The 13,986-nt window shown below is 39.6% G+C and overlaps 1 protein-coding gene across 2 annotated transcripts in view; it reads left to right on the forward strand.

Annotated features, from left to right (window-relative positions):
- The window catches only part of DHX9 (DExH-box helicase 9), a 56,816-nt gene extending 48,125 nt beyond the window's left edge, over positions 1-8,691 (forward strand). For both annotated transcript variants that reach the window (XM_027612748.2, XM_027612749.2), the window contains 8 exons: positions 235-395; positions 1,170-1,281; positions 1,862-2,023; positions 2,120-2,247; positions 3,622-3,851; positions 4,210-4,325; positions 5,028-5,228; positions 8,069-8,691. In XM_027612748.2, coding sequence (XP_027468549.1) covers positions 235-395; positions 1,170-1,281; positions 1,862-2,023; positions 2,120-2,247; positions 3,622-3,851; positions 4,210-4,325; positions 5,028-5,228; positions 8,069-8,438 — 1,480 coding nt within the window. In that variant the 3' untranslated portion in view covers positions 8,439-8,691. The remainder of the gene's footprint in view (positions 1-234; positions 396-1,169; positions 1,282-1,861; positions 2,024-2,119; positions 2,248-3,621; positions 3,852-4,209; positions 4,326-5,027; positions 5,229-8,068) is intronic.
- The last annotated feature ends 5,295 nt before the right edge of the window (positions 8,692-13,986 follow it).

Raw genomic sequence — 13,986 nt, forward strand, 5'->3', positions numbered from 1 at the left:
CCTCATATGAAAATACCATCAAGCTATAATTGTAAAGTTGTAAACCACTGCTCAAGCAGTTAAGAGGGTCTTGTCCAGAGTCTTTGTTGTAAATACAAAACATTCTTTGATAATTGTAAAAGGATGAGGGAGGGATAGCTCTATAAACCTGATTATCTCTCTGCAAATATTTTATTAAACAGCAGATGTGTATATATTAGAGTGGATGGTTATTTTATGCTTTTCTTCCCTTAGACTCGAAACCCACATGACACCTGAGATGTTCCGAACACCATTACATGAAATTGCTTTGAGCATAAAACTTCTGCGTCTGGGAGGAATTGGACAGTTCCTCGCCAAGGCAATTGAACCTCCACCTTTGGATGCTGTGATTGAAGCAGAGCACACTCTTAGAGGTACCTACAAATACAGACCTACCTAACAACATGTTAATTATTGTCTTGTTTTGGCAGCTAACATGTAACAGATGAATCAAGATACACTCAGCAGGCTGGTGAGTGGTAAAACTTCCAGTGTTGCCTTACATATTTAGTGTGGTCAGTTTCATAAAATGAGGTAAGAAAGGGGTAACGTGAGTCTTCTTTTGGTAAAAACTGTCATTTCTTAACCAATATTTTATAATCAGAACATGCATTACTCACGATACAGGCTTTTATGTTTATCTGTTAAAACATCTGATTGTGTTTTCTAATCATGTCATAGAAGTGGTATAGTATTGTGGGGAAAAACTAAAGGTGTTGGCCATGGGAATCAGATTTTGAATTTTGAATCTAGTACTCATCTGCTATATGAACTTTAGACTTTCACTCTCCAGATTTCATTCCTCTCTCAAAATTATCAGTAAATGATATTAGACTTGTTAGGGCATGTGTACTTATGCTGTTACTTTAGTTTTTGTATGTATAGAGTTTGCATGGACTATATTCAGTTTACAATCTACAGGGCCTAATTCTAGTACCACCTTCTTATCGGTGTTCCAGAATTTGGTTTTGATGTGTTTTTGAGTGAGGAGAATTGTTGACTATGGGCATGGTGCTGGCAGTTGGCTTGACAAATAATGAAAACTCAACCTGTAAAGAAATGCTTTGTCTTTGCCTCAGTTAAAGGGGTTTTCGTTACTATTTCCGCTGTTTTACTATTTCTGCTCACAAAGAACTATCTCCCCACAGAACTTGATGCATTAGATGCTAATGATGAGTTGACTCCTCTGGGACGAATCCTGGCTAAACTCCCCATTGAGCCTCGTTTTGGCAAAATGATGATAATGGGATGTATTTTCTAGTAAGTGCTTTTGTATTATTGCTGATACTTAAATGGTAGAACAATTTCAGAATCTTATTCCCCTCCCCATAAAAACAGGATAGGCTCAGAAGAAAAAATTGAATTCTTAGGTATAGAAGTGGCATACTTCAGATACTAAGAGAAGAATGCATGGTCCCAGTAAATGGACACCTGGGCCCAGCTTGTTGGGGGAAAGAGCACAAGTTTCTCAAAAGAATTGCAGTTCGTCTCAGGAGCATAAGTAGTTGTCTTTGAAAGAAAAATAGGACTAGGAAAACAGGTATATTTTATCAGGAAATTTTGAAGATTAAGAGATTTGAGAAGATGGGGAAGAGAATAAGGAAAAATAAAATACTTGGTCATAATTTATGGTAAATAGGCATCCATTAATTATCAGAGCTCCTTATTTTTTCCCTTTATGCTTCTGGAGAGAGCAGCTGTAAAAGTTCTTTGTTAAGCCAGTCTCAGTGCTAATAAAGTGGTATCATAGCCAGTAAAGACTCTGACCCACAGTGACAGTTCTGCTCGTGAACTGCTGGAACAAGAGTGTGACAAGACTGAATTTTCCTGTCTGTTTCAGTGTGGGAGATGCTGTCTGTACCATCTCTGCTGCCACCTGCTTTCCAGAGCCGTTCATTAGTGAAGGAAAGAGACTGGGTTATATTCATCGAAATTTTGCTGGAAACAGATTTTCTGATCATGTGGCCCTTTTATCAGTCTTCCAAGCTTGGGATGATGCTAGGTATGGATTTGAAAGAGGGAAAGTTGTAAGATGTGAGAACTGTCTCTGGTTGCTAATGTATTGGGGCTTTGAGAAATGACTCTTAATCTATTTTAGAATGGGTGGAGAAGAAGCCGAGATACGTTTTTGTGAGCACAAAAGACTCAATATGGCTACACTAAGAATGACCTGGGAAGCCAAAGTTCAGCTCAAGGAGATTCTGATTAATTCTGGATTTCCAGAAGGTAAGACTCTCTAAAGATCTATCTGAAGTGACATTTATGCAGCATGTGCACATTGACAGTGCAGTATATTTTAGCTTCAGATTTTAGACTCTGTGCTTTTTCTGTGTTCCTAGCTATTTCTTCATTCTTTGAACTATAATGATAATCAGTGTTTCACATTTATTCCGTCTTTTAAAAAAGGAAGCAAAAGGTTGTCATGCTCAAATTATAACATACTACACAGATGATTAATAGATGTTTTAAGAATTGTGCTACTTTGAGAGGTTTTTTTTGTTGTTTTTTTTAATCTCTTTTATCTTAGGAAGAACAGAGGTTTAGCTTTTAGCAGTTGTAGTACAGAATAAGCAGTTTGTTGAATAACCTCAAATAGTGGTTTGTGAAGTGATTGGTCATTCTGCCCATGTTCATGTTTAGACATGAAATTTACCACGTTAAATTTTAAGTTCCTTTAAGGTTTTAGTGTGCTGGCAGGTAAGAGGGCTTGGGTAATGTGATGGATTTATTAGTTGAGCTCTTGAACTTTTGTTCTCCAACTAGATTAAAATTCCTAAAATTGGGTATTGAAGCACATAACCAGAAATAGCTGTGTAGTTGAGAGTATAGTTGGGCAAGATGGCAAATTTTAAAAGGATATGATCTAAATAACGTATAGACAAAAGGTTTTCCTCTGTTGTAAACTGATTTGTTTGTAATTTTTTATAATCAAGGAAAGAGGAAGGGCATATTTTGTATGATAGAATCCTCACAATAATCCTGAGATATAGGTATTGTTACCCTGTTTTATAGAAGAGGAAGCTAACACAGAGGTTTAAATTACTTGTCCAGATTCATTCAGTTAGGAGGTGAGAAGATTTAGAACTCAGGTTTTTCCAGCACAGAATATATCCATGCTCATAGTGGTCACTGTCATACTTCCCAAACCATGATGAAGTACTCCTAAAGCATAGTCTGGGTGAAAATACCAGCCCTCGTTCCAGTGGGCTTCCCTTGGATTGTCACTCCATCTAGAAAGAACAGCTATTTAGGAACAGCATATGGAATACTTGGTTCACCTATTGGTCTAGCTCACTTGGTGAATAGATGATTAATCCGGGGGTGGGGGGAGGTGGCTTTTTGTCTTTAAGTAATCACTCCAAGCTTGGGTTGTGGTTGAGTCTATAAGAGAATGCAAGTATTTTAGTTTTCTTGTTGTGGAGACTCAGCAGAATTTTTCCTTGAACTTCATGGGGGTGTAAGAGTTCTGAGAAGACAGGAAATTAGGTTATCTGAAAAAAGAGGTGGGAAGGAGTCAGTTCTCGTAATTCTCTTAACTAATTTACATGCAATATGAGAATTAACCATATATCTGATATTTTTACCCCTTTCCTCTTACAGATTGCTTGTTAACACAGGTGTTTACTAACACTGGACCAGATAATAATTTGGATGTTGTTATCTCTCTCCTGGCTTTTGGTGTGTACCCTAATGTGTGCTATCATAAGGAAAAAAGAAAGATTCTCACCACTGAAGGGCGTAATGCCCTTATCCACAAGTCGTCTGTTAATTGTCCTTTTAGCAGCCAAGACATGAAATACCCATCTCCCTTCTTTGTATTTGGTGAAAAGGTAAGAAAAGATTAGTTAGGAAAAATTTACGTTGAGGGGCACCTGCATGGGCTCAGTATGTTAAGTGTCTGACTCTTGATTTCGGTTCAGGTCATGATCTCGGCCCTGTGTCAGGCTCTGTGCTGAGCAAGGAGCGTGCTTGAGATTTTCGCCCTTTCCCTCTGTGTGCCCCCCCCCCCCCCCCCCCCCCCCCGCGCAAAAGAAAAATTTACGTTGAAAGTCTACATTGTCACTACTTATTAATGTGGAGTGGGAACATGAGTTCTAATTTTCGAAGCATAGTTCATTATCATTATATGGCAATTGATTGGCAGCTGGACTGTCATCTGTTTCTTCTTGCCTCTTTTTTCATCTGCAGATTCGAACCCGAGCCATCTCTGCTAAAGGCATGACCTTAGTTACTCCCCTGCAGTTGCTTCTCTTTGCCTCCAAGAAAGTCCAGTCTGATGGGCAGATTGTGCTCGTAGATGACTGGTATGGATTTTCAGATGTGAACTTCAAACTGCATTCTTACAATCGAGGTGTAATGGGATTCAGCTGCTAATCTAACTTAATTTGTGAAAGAAACATGACAAAATTTCATGACATAAATGAGATGTTTTTTATAACATTGTCTTGGAGAGTGACATATCTTGGTAGTGTAGTTCGTAGGTAGTAAGTCATACCAGTGGAAAGAAATGCATTTAGGCATTGAAGCCACATCTGCCCCCATGAATATACTACCCTAGAGAATTGGAATTTAATTGGAACTGGGGTACCTCTTTCATGTACTCTGTATGTTGGTTAGAGACTACTGGTAAGCATGTACTAACCACTTGACAAAAATGGAATAGATCTTAGTGACCTGTCAGTAGGCTCAGTCATATTCCTGAAAACTCCAGCAATGTGAGTCTCTTCTTTCATTCTTTTTTGGAAGCTGAGTGATCTGTATTGCTAACAGTAGTTTGCTTGATAGACTTCCTGTTTACAGTACCCGCCAGTAGCCAGCAGTGGGTTTTAAGAAGTTAGTGTAAGACTGTTACCATTCTTCATATTTGTGTTTGCCTAAGTCTGGGGAATTGAAAGTATTGGTACTTAGTAAGAAGTTAAATTTATTCCATCACTTACCATATGTGAAATTGAGAGTCTTTCGCTGTATGTACCTCTCTTGTACTTTATCATTTTTCTCTGTTTTAGGATCAGACTGCAAATCTCTCATGAGGCTGCTGCCTGTATCACTGCTCTCCGGGCGGCCATGGAGGCTCTGGTTGTTGAAGTAACCAAACAGCCTAATATCATCAGCCAGTTGGACCCTGTTAATGAACATATGCTAAACATGATCCGCCAGATCTCTAGACCCTCAGCTGCTGGTATCAACCTCATGATTGGCAGTACACGGTGAGTACACAGTAACTTCTCTTTGAACCAAGCAGAGGACAGTGATCTTATACTGGCCTAAAATTCCCACAGTTAGCTGATAGAGGCCTTGTTTATTTAAGTTAAAATTCTAGACAAACACTGAATATGAAATTTAATTCTGGTTAACACACTCAGAAAAAAGGGTGTTACTTTTATCTCTGTTAATAGTGTATCAGTGCATGTTGGAGATTGAAAGCGACCTTAAAAGGACATACAAAGTCCGGGGTGGGTCACATGATGGGAAAGTGACAGAGCCCAGACTCTTCACTTTCCACAGTACTGTTTTATCTCTAATGAAAAAATGTTGATGGAAGGGTTAATTGCTGCTGCTTCAAATGAAAAGCCTCAAGGTTTATCTTAGTAGGGAAATGCAAGAATGTGACTGTCTTAAGTGTGAAATTTCTCTTAATTCTTAAAATGTCTTATTTTTTCCACCTTTTTAATCTCCCTTTGCTCACAATTCTTTATTTGGAAATATTTGATACCTGCAGAGAAGGCAGAAGAATAGTACAGCGAACACCCATATAGTCTTATAACTTAAATTCACTAATCGTCAGCATTCTTTGATTTCTTGCTTTCATACATGTGTGTAAACACACATACCTTTTTTTAAGATTTTTTGTTATGTTAATTACCATACATCATTAGTTTTTGATGTAGTGTTCCATGATTCATTGTTTGTGCATAACACCCAGTGCTCCATGCAGAACGTGCCCTCTTTAATACCCATCACCAGGCTAACCCATCCCCCCACCCCCTCCCCTCTAGAACCCTCAGTTTTTCAGAGTCCATCGTCTCTCACGGTTCGTCTCCCCCTCCAGTTCCCCCCCTTCATTCTTCCCCTCCTGCTGTCATCGTCGTCTTTTTTTTTCTTAACATATATCGCATTATTTGTTTCAGAGGTACAGATCTGTGACTCAACAGTCTTGCATAATTCACAGCACTCACCATAGCACATACCCTCCCCAATGTCTTATTACCCAGCCACCCCATCCCTCCCACCCCCCACCACTCCAGCAACCCTCAGTTTGTTTCCTGAGTTTAAGAATTCCTCATATCAGTGAGATCATATGATACATGTCTTTCTCTGATTGACTTATTTCACTCAGCATAACACGCTCCAGTTCCATCCATGTCGTTGCAAATGGCAAGATCTCATTCCTTTTGATGGCTGCATAGTATTCATTTGTATGTATATACCACATCTTCGTTATCCATTCATCTGTCGATGGACATCTGGGCTATTTCCACAGTTTGGCTATTGAACACACATACCTACTTTTACTTAATTTGTGACTGAGTTGCAGAGGTTATGACATTTTACATCCGTATATTTCATGCATCTTTTAAGCATATAACTGCAATACCATGATCACACCCTCAAAATTTAAGTGTTTAACAACACTATCTAATATACATATTAAAATTTTTCTAATTATCCAAAAATATTCTTTAATCTCCCTTTCAAGGAACAGTTGCTTTCGGTTATAAACTGTTAATAATTTTAATATATAGAACTGCTAGAATTCATAAAGCATTCTGGGTCCCATTTTACTATAAACGAATTACTTTTTAAAATTTATTAATCATACACATAGTATTCAGTGTGTGCCAGGCCCTGTGCTGAGTGCTTTTCTGATATTAACTCATTTTAATATTTGCTCTATCTATGATGTAGGTAGATCTTTGTCCCCTTTAATATGAATAAGGAAACCAGCACAGAAGTTAAGACCCAAGGCCATACAGCTAGTGAATGGTAGGACTGGATTCAGACTAAAGCAGTAATGGCTCCTGAAACAGTGCTCTTACTTACTGTGCTATACCTTGCTCCTCCAGTGGGTCAAATACATATGAGAATTATTGAGCAGTCTTCAAAGAGAAAGGAAGAGTAAATGTCATAGGCAGATACAAATGTGGTGCTCATAGGTATTTAGAAGAGAGTTTACTTTTGGCAGGAGGCATGGTGAATAAGGAGACTTCACATACAGTCTGCTCTGTGGAGGACAAAAGTCCAGAACCTAGAAAGGATGGGATAAATACAAGAAAGAGTTTAGGATGCATGAATATAATGATGGCTTGAATTACAGTAGGGAGAATTGAAATGGGGAGGAGTAGATTAGACAAGTTTGCAGGACCATCAGGAGGAATTGGTGATGGATTGAAATGGGGGGGAGCAGGGCAGTGAAGGAGTGAAGACAGATCCCAGCTATATTTCTGACTTGGACAACTGCTGAATTCATAGTGCTGGTCTCTATAAGAAAAGCTGTGCAGGAAGAATAAGCAGTTTGGGGTGTGCTGAGTTGGAGGGTTGTTAAGTGAGACATCTTGATTTATGCAATTTTTCATTACCCCTCATTTTCTTTATTTGCCGCATGAAACACTGATGTGTAAACAAATCACCGCAGGTGTTTTTCAGAAACGTACTTCAGAGTTAATGCAGGAAAATACGTGGTGATAAAGATCAGATAACACTGCCAACTCCAGGAGTCTCTTCCTTGCATATTACTGCTTTCGTAGAGTGCTGTAAAGCTGAGGCTCAGTGAAAGCGAATCGTTATCTTAAGTTGTAAGGGCATACTGCCAAAATGTAAGATCTTGGAGAATGAACCAGAAAGAACTTTACAGAAATGGATGGTTAAAGTAGATGCATTCTTCTGTGTCTATTATGGAGTAACAGATTTATTTCATTTCAGTTTATATTTGTGCACTTGGGTTCGTTCCCTTTGTGTATTAGATTTCCAAATACGACTTTATATTTTATGACTAGTTGAGATGTATTAAGGATGCTTTGCCAGAGTGGTGATTTCGTACTTTTCCTAGGTATGGAGATGGTCCACGTCCTCCCAAGATGGCTCGATACGACAATGGAGGTGGATACCGACGAGGAGGTTCTAGTTATGGTGGTGGAGGCTACGGCAGCGGAGGCTACGGAGGTGCCAGCGGTTACGTCGGTAGTGGAGGCTACGGTGGCAGCGGCTATGCTGGCGGCTCCAACTCCTATCGCGGAGGCTACGGCGGAGGCTATAGAGGAGGTGTCAGTGGTGGCTATAGAGGTGGCTCAGGAGGAGACTATAGAGGGTCTAGTGGAGGAGGCTATAGAGGAACTGGGGCATTCCAGCGAGGGGGTGTCAGGGGGGGCTATGGGAGTGGTTACTTTGGACAAGGAAGAGGAGGAGGTAGTGGCTATTAAAACGTGTTCTGTCAGTGCCTCTGCATAGACAGTTTAAAAAAAGAATGCATGCTACCTGTTTTCCCAAGTTGTTTATTTGATGCCAGTAAGTAAACCCATTTTCCACCCATTTTGTGGTTCATTATAGTTTAAGGAAACCAAGCATATAGATAACATTAGTGGTTTTGTTTATATTATGTAAAGTACACTGATTGTAAAACTACCACAGTTTGTATTTTTTCTTTAAGGAGTAAAGATTTGCCTTTAAAATTAACTTGATATTTTCTTGGCTTTAGTTTATTAATACAATAGAAAATAAAGTATTATACCAAATATTGGCAATGTAGTTCATTGTTGACATTACACGTTAGAATAATTTTACAATGCCGGTTACATCTATTTGAAGCATCACAGGAAAAATTGTACTTTCTGTTTTCCAAAGTATACCAAGTGATACTGTTACTTGTAATAAGTATTTAGAATAAATAGCCTTGAAATAAAATTGTTCTTCCAGTAAATACTGGCCAGTGCACAATTTCACATGGACCTCTGCCCCTGAATAAAACTTTTGACCTAAGGCTGAACATTTTCACTTTTTCCAAGCTTTGTCTTTGAAAAATCTAAGACCAGGTAAGCATTCACTTTTCTAAGTTAGTTTGCAGTGTAAAAATTAATTTTAATTAGAATTAAAAATTAACCCACAAAATTCTTGAATTAAGGTTATATTTAGTCGAAGAATGAGGGTAAGTGAAGCTTCACCAATGCATCAAGTTTATTTTAGTAGAGATGTTTATACATTTACAACATTTTATGATTTTCAGTAAATTTTCACGTTTCTCATTTGAAATAGCCTAGTACAGTAAAGTTCACAAAGGCTGGGGCGCCTGGGTGGCTCAGTCGTTAAGCGTCTGCCTTCAGCTCAGGTCATGATCCCAGGGTCCTGGGATTGAGCCCCGTATCAAGCTCCCTGCTCAGTGGGAAGCCTGCTTCTCCCTCTCCCAGTCCCCCTGCTTGTGTTCCCTCTCTCACTGTGTTTCTCTCTGTCAAATAAAATCTTAAAAAAAAAAATCACAAAGGCTTTGGATTAAATAGTAGACTCATCTTTTTATTTTATTATGTTAATCACCATACATCATTAGTTTTTGATGTAGTGTTCCATGATTCATTGTTTGCATATAACACCCAGTGCTCCATTCAATACATGCCCTCTTTAATACCCATCACCAGGCTAACCCCTCCCCCCACCCACCCCCAGAACCCTCCGTTTGTTTCTCAGAGTCCATAGTCTCTCATGGTTCGTCTCCCCCTCTGATTTCCCCCCTTCATTTTTCCCTTCCTACTATCTTCTCTCTCTCTCTCTCTCTCTTTTTTTTAAAGATTATTTATTTGAGAGAGAATGAGAGATAGCACTATAGGGAAGAGGGTCAGAGGGAGAAGCAGACTCCCTGTTGAGCAGGGAGCCTGATGTGGGACTCGATCCCGGGACTCCAGGATCATGACCTGAGCCGAAGGCAGTCGCTTAACCAACTGAGCCACCGAGGCACCCTCTTTTTAAAGATTTTATTTATTTATTTGAGAGAGAGTGAGAGACAGCACGAGAGGGAAGAGGGTCAGAGGGAGAAGCAGACTCCCCGCTGAGCAGGGAGCCCAATGTGGGACTCGATCCCGGGACTCCAGGATCATGACCTGAGCCAAAGGCAGTCGCTTAACCAACTGAGCCACCCAGGCGCCCTCTCTTTTTTTTTTAAACAATGTATTTGTTTCAGAGGTACAGGTCTGTGATTCATCAGTCTTAAAACAATTCGTGGCGCTCACTATGGCACATACCCTCCCCAATATCTATCACCCAGCCACCCCATCCCTCCCCTACTCGAGCAACCCACAGTTTGTTTCCAGAGATTAAGAATTCCTCATATCAGTGAGATCATATGATAACATATTTTTTGCTGATTGACTTATTTCGCTTAGCATATATCCTCTAGTTCCATCCACATTGTTGCAAATGGCAAGATTGCTAGGTGGTTTTTTTTTTTTTTTTGATGGCTGCATAATATTCCATTGTATATATACACCACATCTTCTTTATCCATTCATCTGTTGATGGACATCTTGGCTCTTTCCATAGTTTGGCTATTGTGGACATTGCTGCTGTAAACACTGGGGTGCACATACCCCTTCGGATCACTACATTTGTATCTTTGGGGTAAATACCCAGCAGTGCAATTGCTGGGTCGTACGGTCGCTCTATATTCAACTTTTTGAGGAACCTCCATACTGTTTTCCAGAGTGGTTGCACCAGCTTGCATTCCCACCAACAGTGTAGGAGGGTTCCCCTTTCTCCGCATCCCTGCCAACATCTGTCGTTTCCTGACTTGTTAATTTTAGCCATTCTGACTGGTGTGAGGTGGTATCTCATTGAGTTTTTGATTTGGATTTCCCTGAAGCCGTGCGATGTTGAGCAATTTTTCATGTGAGTAGACTCCTCTATCTTAAAGCTACTCTAGGACACATGAATTAATCTTGGGCAAGTTATATTTTGCGTTCGTATCCTTTTCAAAATCTCATTTTACGCATGTCCTTTAGATAACCTGTTGATCAGCCGATGACTCCTACCTATTTACAGAGTCTCAGATCTGTATGTCCCCCTGAGATTTCCTTGCGGAGCATCAGATCATATTAACTGCTTACTGGACATACACTGCTGCTAGATACCCCATGGAAATAGAGAACTCAGTTTTCCAGACTGAAGAAAACCACCTAATTCAACCTGTGCCCTATCCTATACCCTATTCCCTGTTCAAGTATGTGTGTTTTTTTGTTATGTTTTAATCATGGGAGTTTCAGCTACTTAATTGCCAAAGCCTTAATAAATTACCACATGTAGTTTGTTCTCCCAAAACACCTTCCAGTTGTGCTTTTATAAACCAACTACCTACTCTATTCAGGCTATCATTAACTTGGATGTACAGTGATGGAGCAGCCTCTTAACTGATCTTCCTGCTGGAAGTCCTGTCTACAATCCATTCTCCATACTACAACCAGAGTGAACATTCCCATTCAAAGCTAATACCACCGCCACCAGGCACTCCTGGCCTAAACGGGAGATTCCTCCTCTAGCCTCAGTCCTCCTTACCAACCATACTGAACTTCTAGCCTTATCACTGGACCCTGCTTTCTGTTGCCTTCATGTTGTGAAAACTTGTACCACAGAAAGTATAAATTGAATAATGCCTCGTTTAACTGGTACTCATTTCTCCAATAACTTCAACTAGAAGTGAGAAATCAAAAGATGACTAAAATGGCTGAGAGAGATGTCAAATTACATTCTCTAAAGCTTGAAAGAACGACTTTGGCATAGTTCTAATAGTCTTTGAGTCTTTAGCTAAGAATTAAGGAAGTGCCTATGCAGATTTCTAGAACTCTTTTTGTGGCTGCCTCCTCTCTGTTCTGCCCCGCAAATCGTAGCTACCCTCCCTAAACCAGCCTCTGTCTCTTCAGCTCTGTGAGACCGCTTGTGTTCTGCTTCGTTCTTTCTTCCTCTGCCGTGATCTGTCAAAGTACCTCCACACAGAAAGGCAGGGTGATCTTAGGGTTCGTCTCATATGTTTCCCTTAATTTGGTGATCACTGTTCTGCATTGTTCAATGCCTGAAAGCAGTTGATTCAGATAAGTACACACACATACACATATGTAGAGATACATAACAATATTGTGTATGGAGATAGTTTTTAAAAAATAGATCATTTGGTTTTCTAGTTGGTTACATGGGAGTGGAGAGGAAAGTCAACTATCAGACTGTCATCACTGTAAGTGGAAGTCAACTTAAGTTGATTTTAATTGTCAGTCCATTATAACATCATATCCAGAAATCATTCCTTCCAAAGAATGATCAGACCTACGGAGCAGAAGGCCACATGGAGTATTTTTTGTGGCATATTAATACCTGGAGATTTCAACCAATGTGCTGTGTTTCTCAAGCATCCCTCTACAGTCTGCCTAAAACAATATTCCTTTTAAGGGATGTTGCAGCAGGTGCAAGATGACTTGGAAAGTGTTTCCAAAACAAGAGCCAATTGTACCCCTCCCATTCAGGAGATGAAAGGAGCTAGACACAGTATGGGGGAGAGAATTTGGAAAGAAAGAATATGTAGATCACCACACACATACGTTGGGGTTTGGAAATACAGTGAGAGTTGGCACTGACAAAAGTGGGTCTGCCCTTCTAGAAATTTAGGCAGGGATGAGAACGGACCTGTTCTGTGATGGCATCTTCACTGTGTACTTAGATGCTTGAAGATTATAGCAGTGACAACCCAGCAGCTTTCTTTGAGGCTGAGGGTGATGTAGAAGGGAATTGTAAATTTCCTTTGGGCCCAGAGAGAGGCCGAAAAGTTAACTGGGGCAATAAGTTGATGTGCCATTTCCAGGAAGCCACGCTGAAGAGACTGTTGGCACTGTGATCTTTAGCAGCAGCTACAATTTGATGGGATCTCCCATGCTGTGGAGCTGCACATAAAACCCTTGGGACATCACCTGTGCCAAAGGAACAGACCAGGAGAACATGAACAGTGTGTCAGTTTAGGGTCAGCACAGACGAGAAAGAGGACATCAACTGCGGCAAAGCCCATATTTGAAAGCCAGTTTCCCTGCCTCTGAGTCTGGAAGCAGAATTGGGATTGTAAGGCAGTAAAGGACACTAGAAATGGAATTTTGAATTGCACTGGAACTGACTGACGGGTTTTGGTTCTGACTGGAAATAAAGTTCCTGAATTCCACTGGATTTACCCGAAAGACACATGGGCCAGAAGACAGGAAAGTTATTTAAAGTGTATTTGTGTGCCTTTGCTATTTGTGGACTGTCCTATTAGGTGTAGTGTAAAAGGTTTCTGACTCGTGGGGAAAATTTACTATTGAATCTTTCAGAGCTAACAGGTTATCAGATGACTTTAGTGATGATTTAGCTTTTAGTAAAGAATCTACTTCCTGGGAATGAATTAGGGTGGCAAACTGGAACAAGTTGGTCACCCTAGGATTAATGTTAATGGTAGATCAGTCAGGAATTTCTAAACTTTGAAATTGCGTATTTCCTTCAAACCTAGAAATATAAGTATAGAGGCAATAAAGGAAATTGTCTGTAATTCAGTGTTTAACACTTCTGACTTTAACTGGTAAACCTGTATTTAAACCTGTATTTAAAACCTATATGTAAAAATGTAAAATAACTATAGTAGAATTATTTTTAATATTTTAGTAATTATTCAAGTGAAAATTTATAGTCTTTTTAAAATAATAGGAAATACAGTAAAATTTGGTTAATCTGATCTAAATAAAATTTAAATTTTTTCGGCATTAGTAATAGTTTTGAGCATTTTCAAAGTAACAGTATTTCTAATGATACCTGTCAATGACTTCAGAATTTTATTGGTAAGTAAAAGAAATGTGCATCTTATGCAGCCGCAAAATCTGAAATCACCAAAAAATTTGTGTTGTCATAATGTTTAGTATTAAAATACTGAGTTACAAAGTTGCCTGAGTTTTCCACGGAACAAATCAGAATGTTCTGAGGTTT

This window comes from Zalophus californianus, chromosome 10 (genome assembly GCF_009762305.2).
Source record: "Zalophus californianus isolate mZalCal1 chromosome 10, mZalCal1.pri.v2, whole genome shotgun sequence".
Lineage (NCBI taxonomy): Eukaryota > Metazoa > Chordata > Mammalia > Carnivora > Otariidae > Zalophus > Zalophus californianus.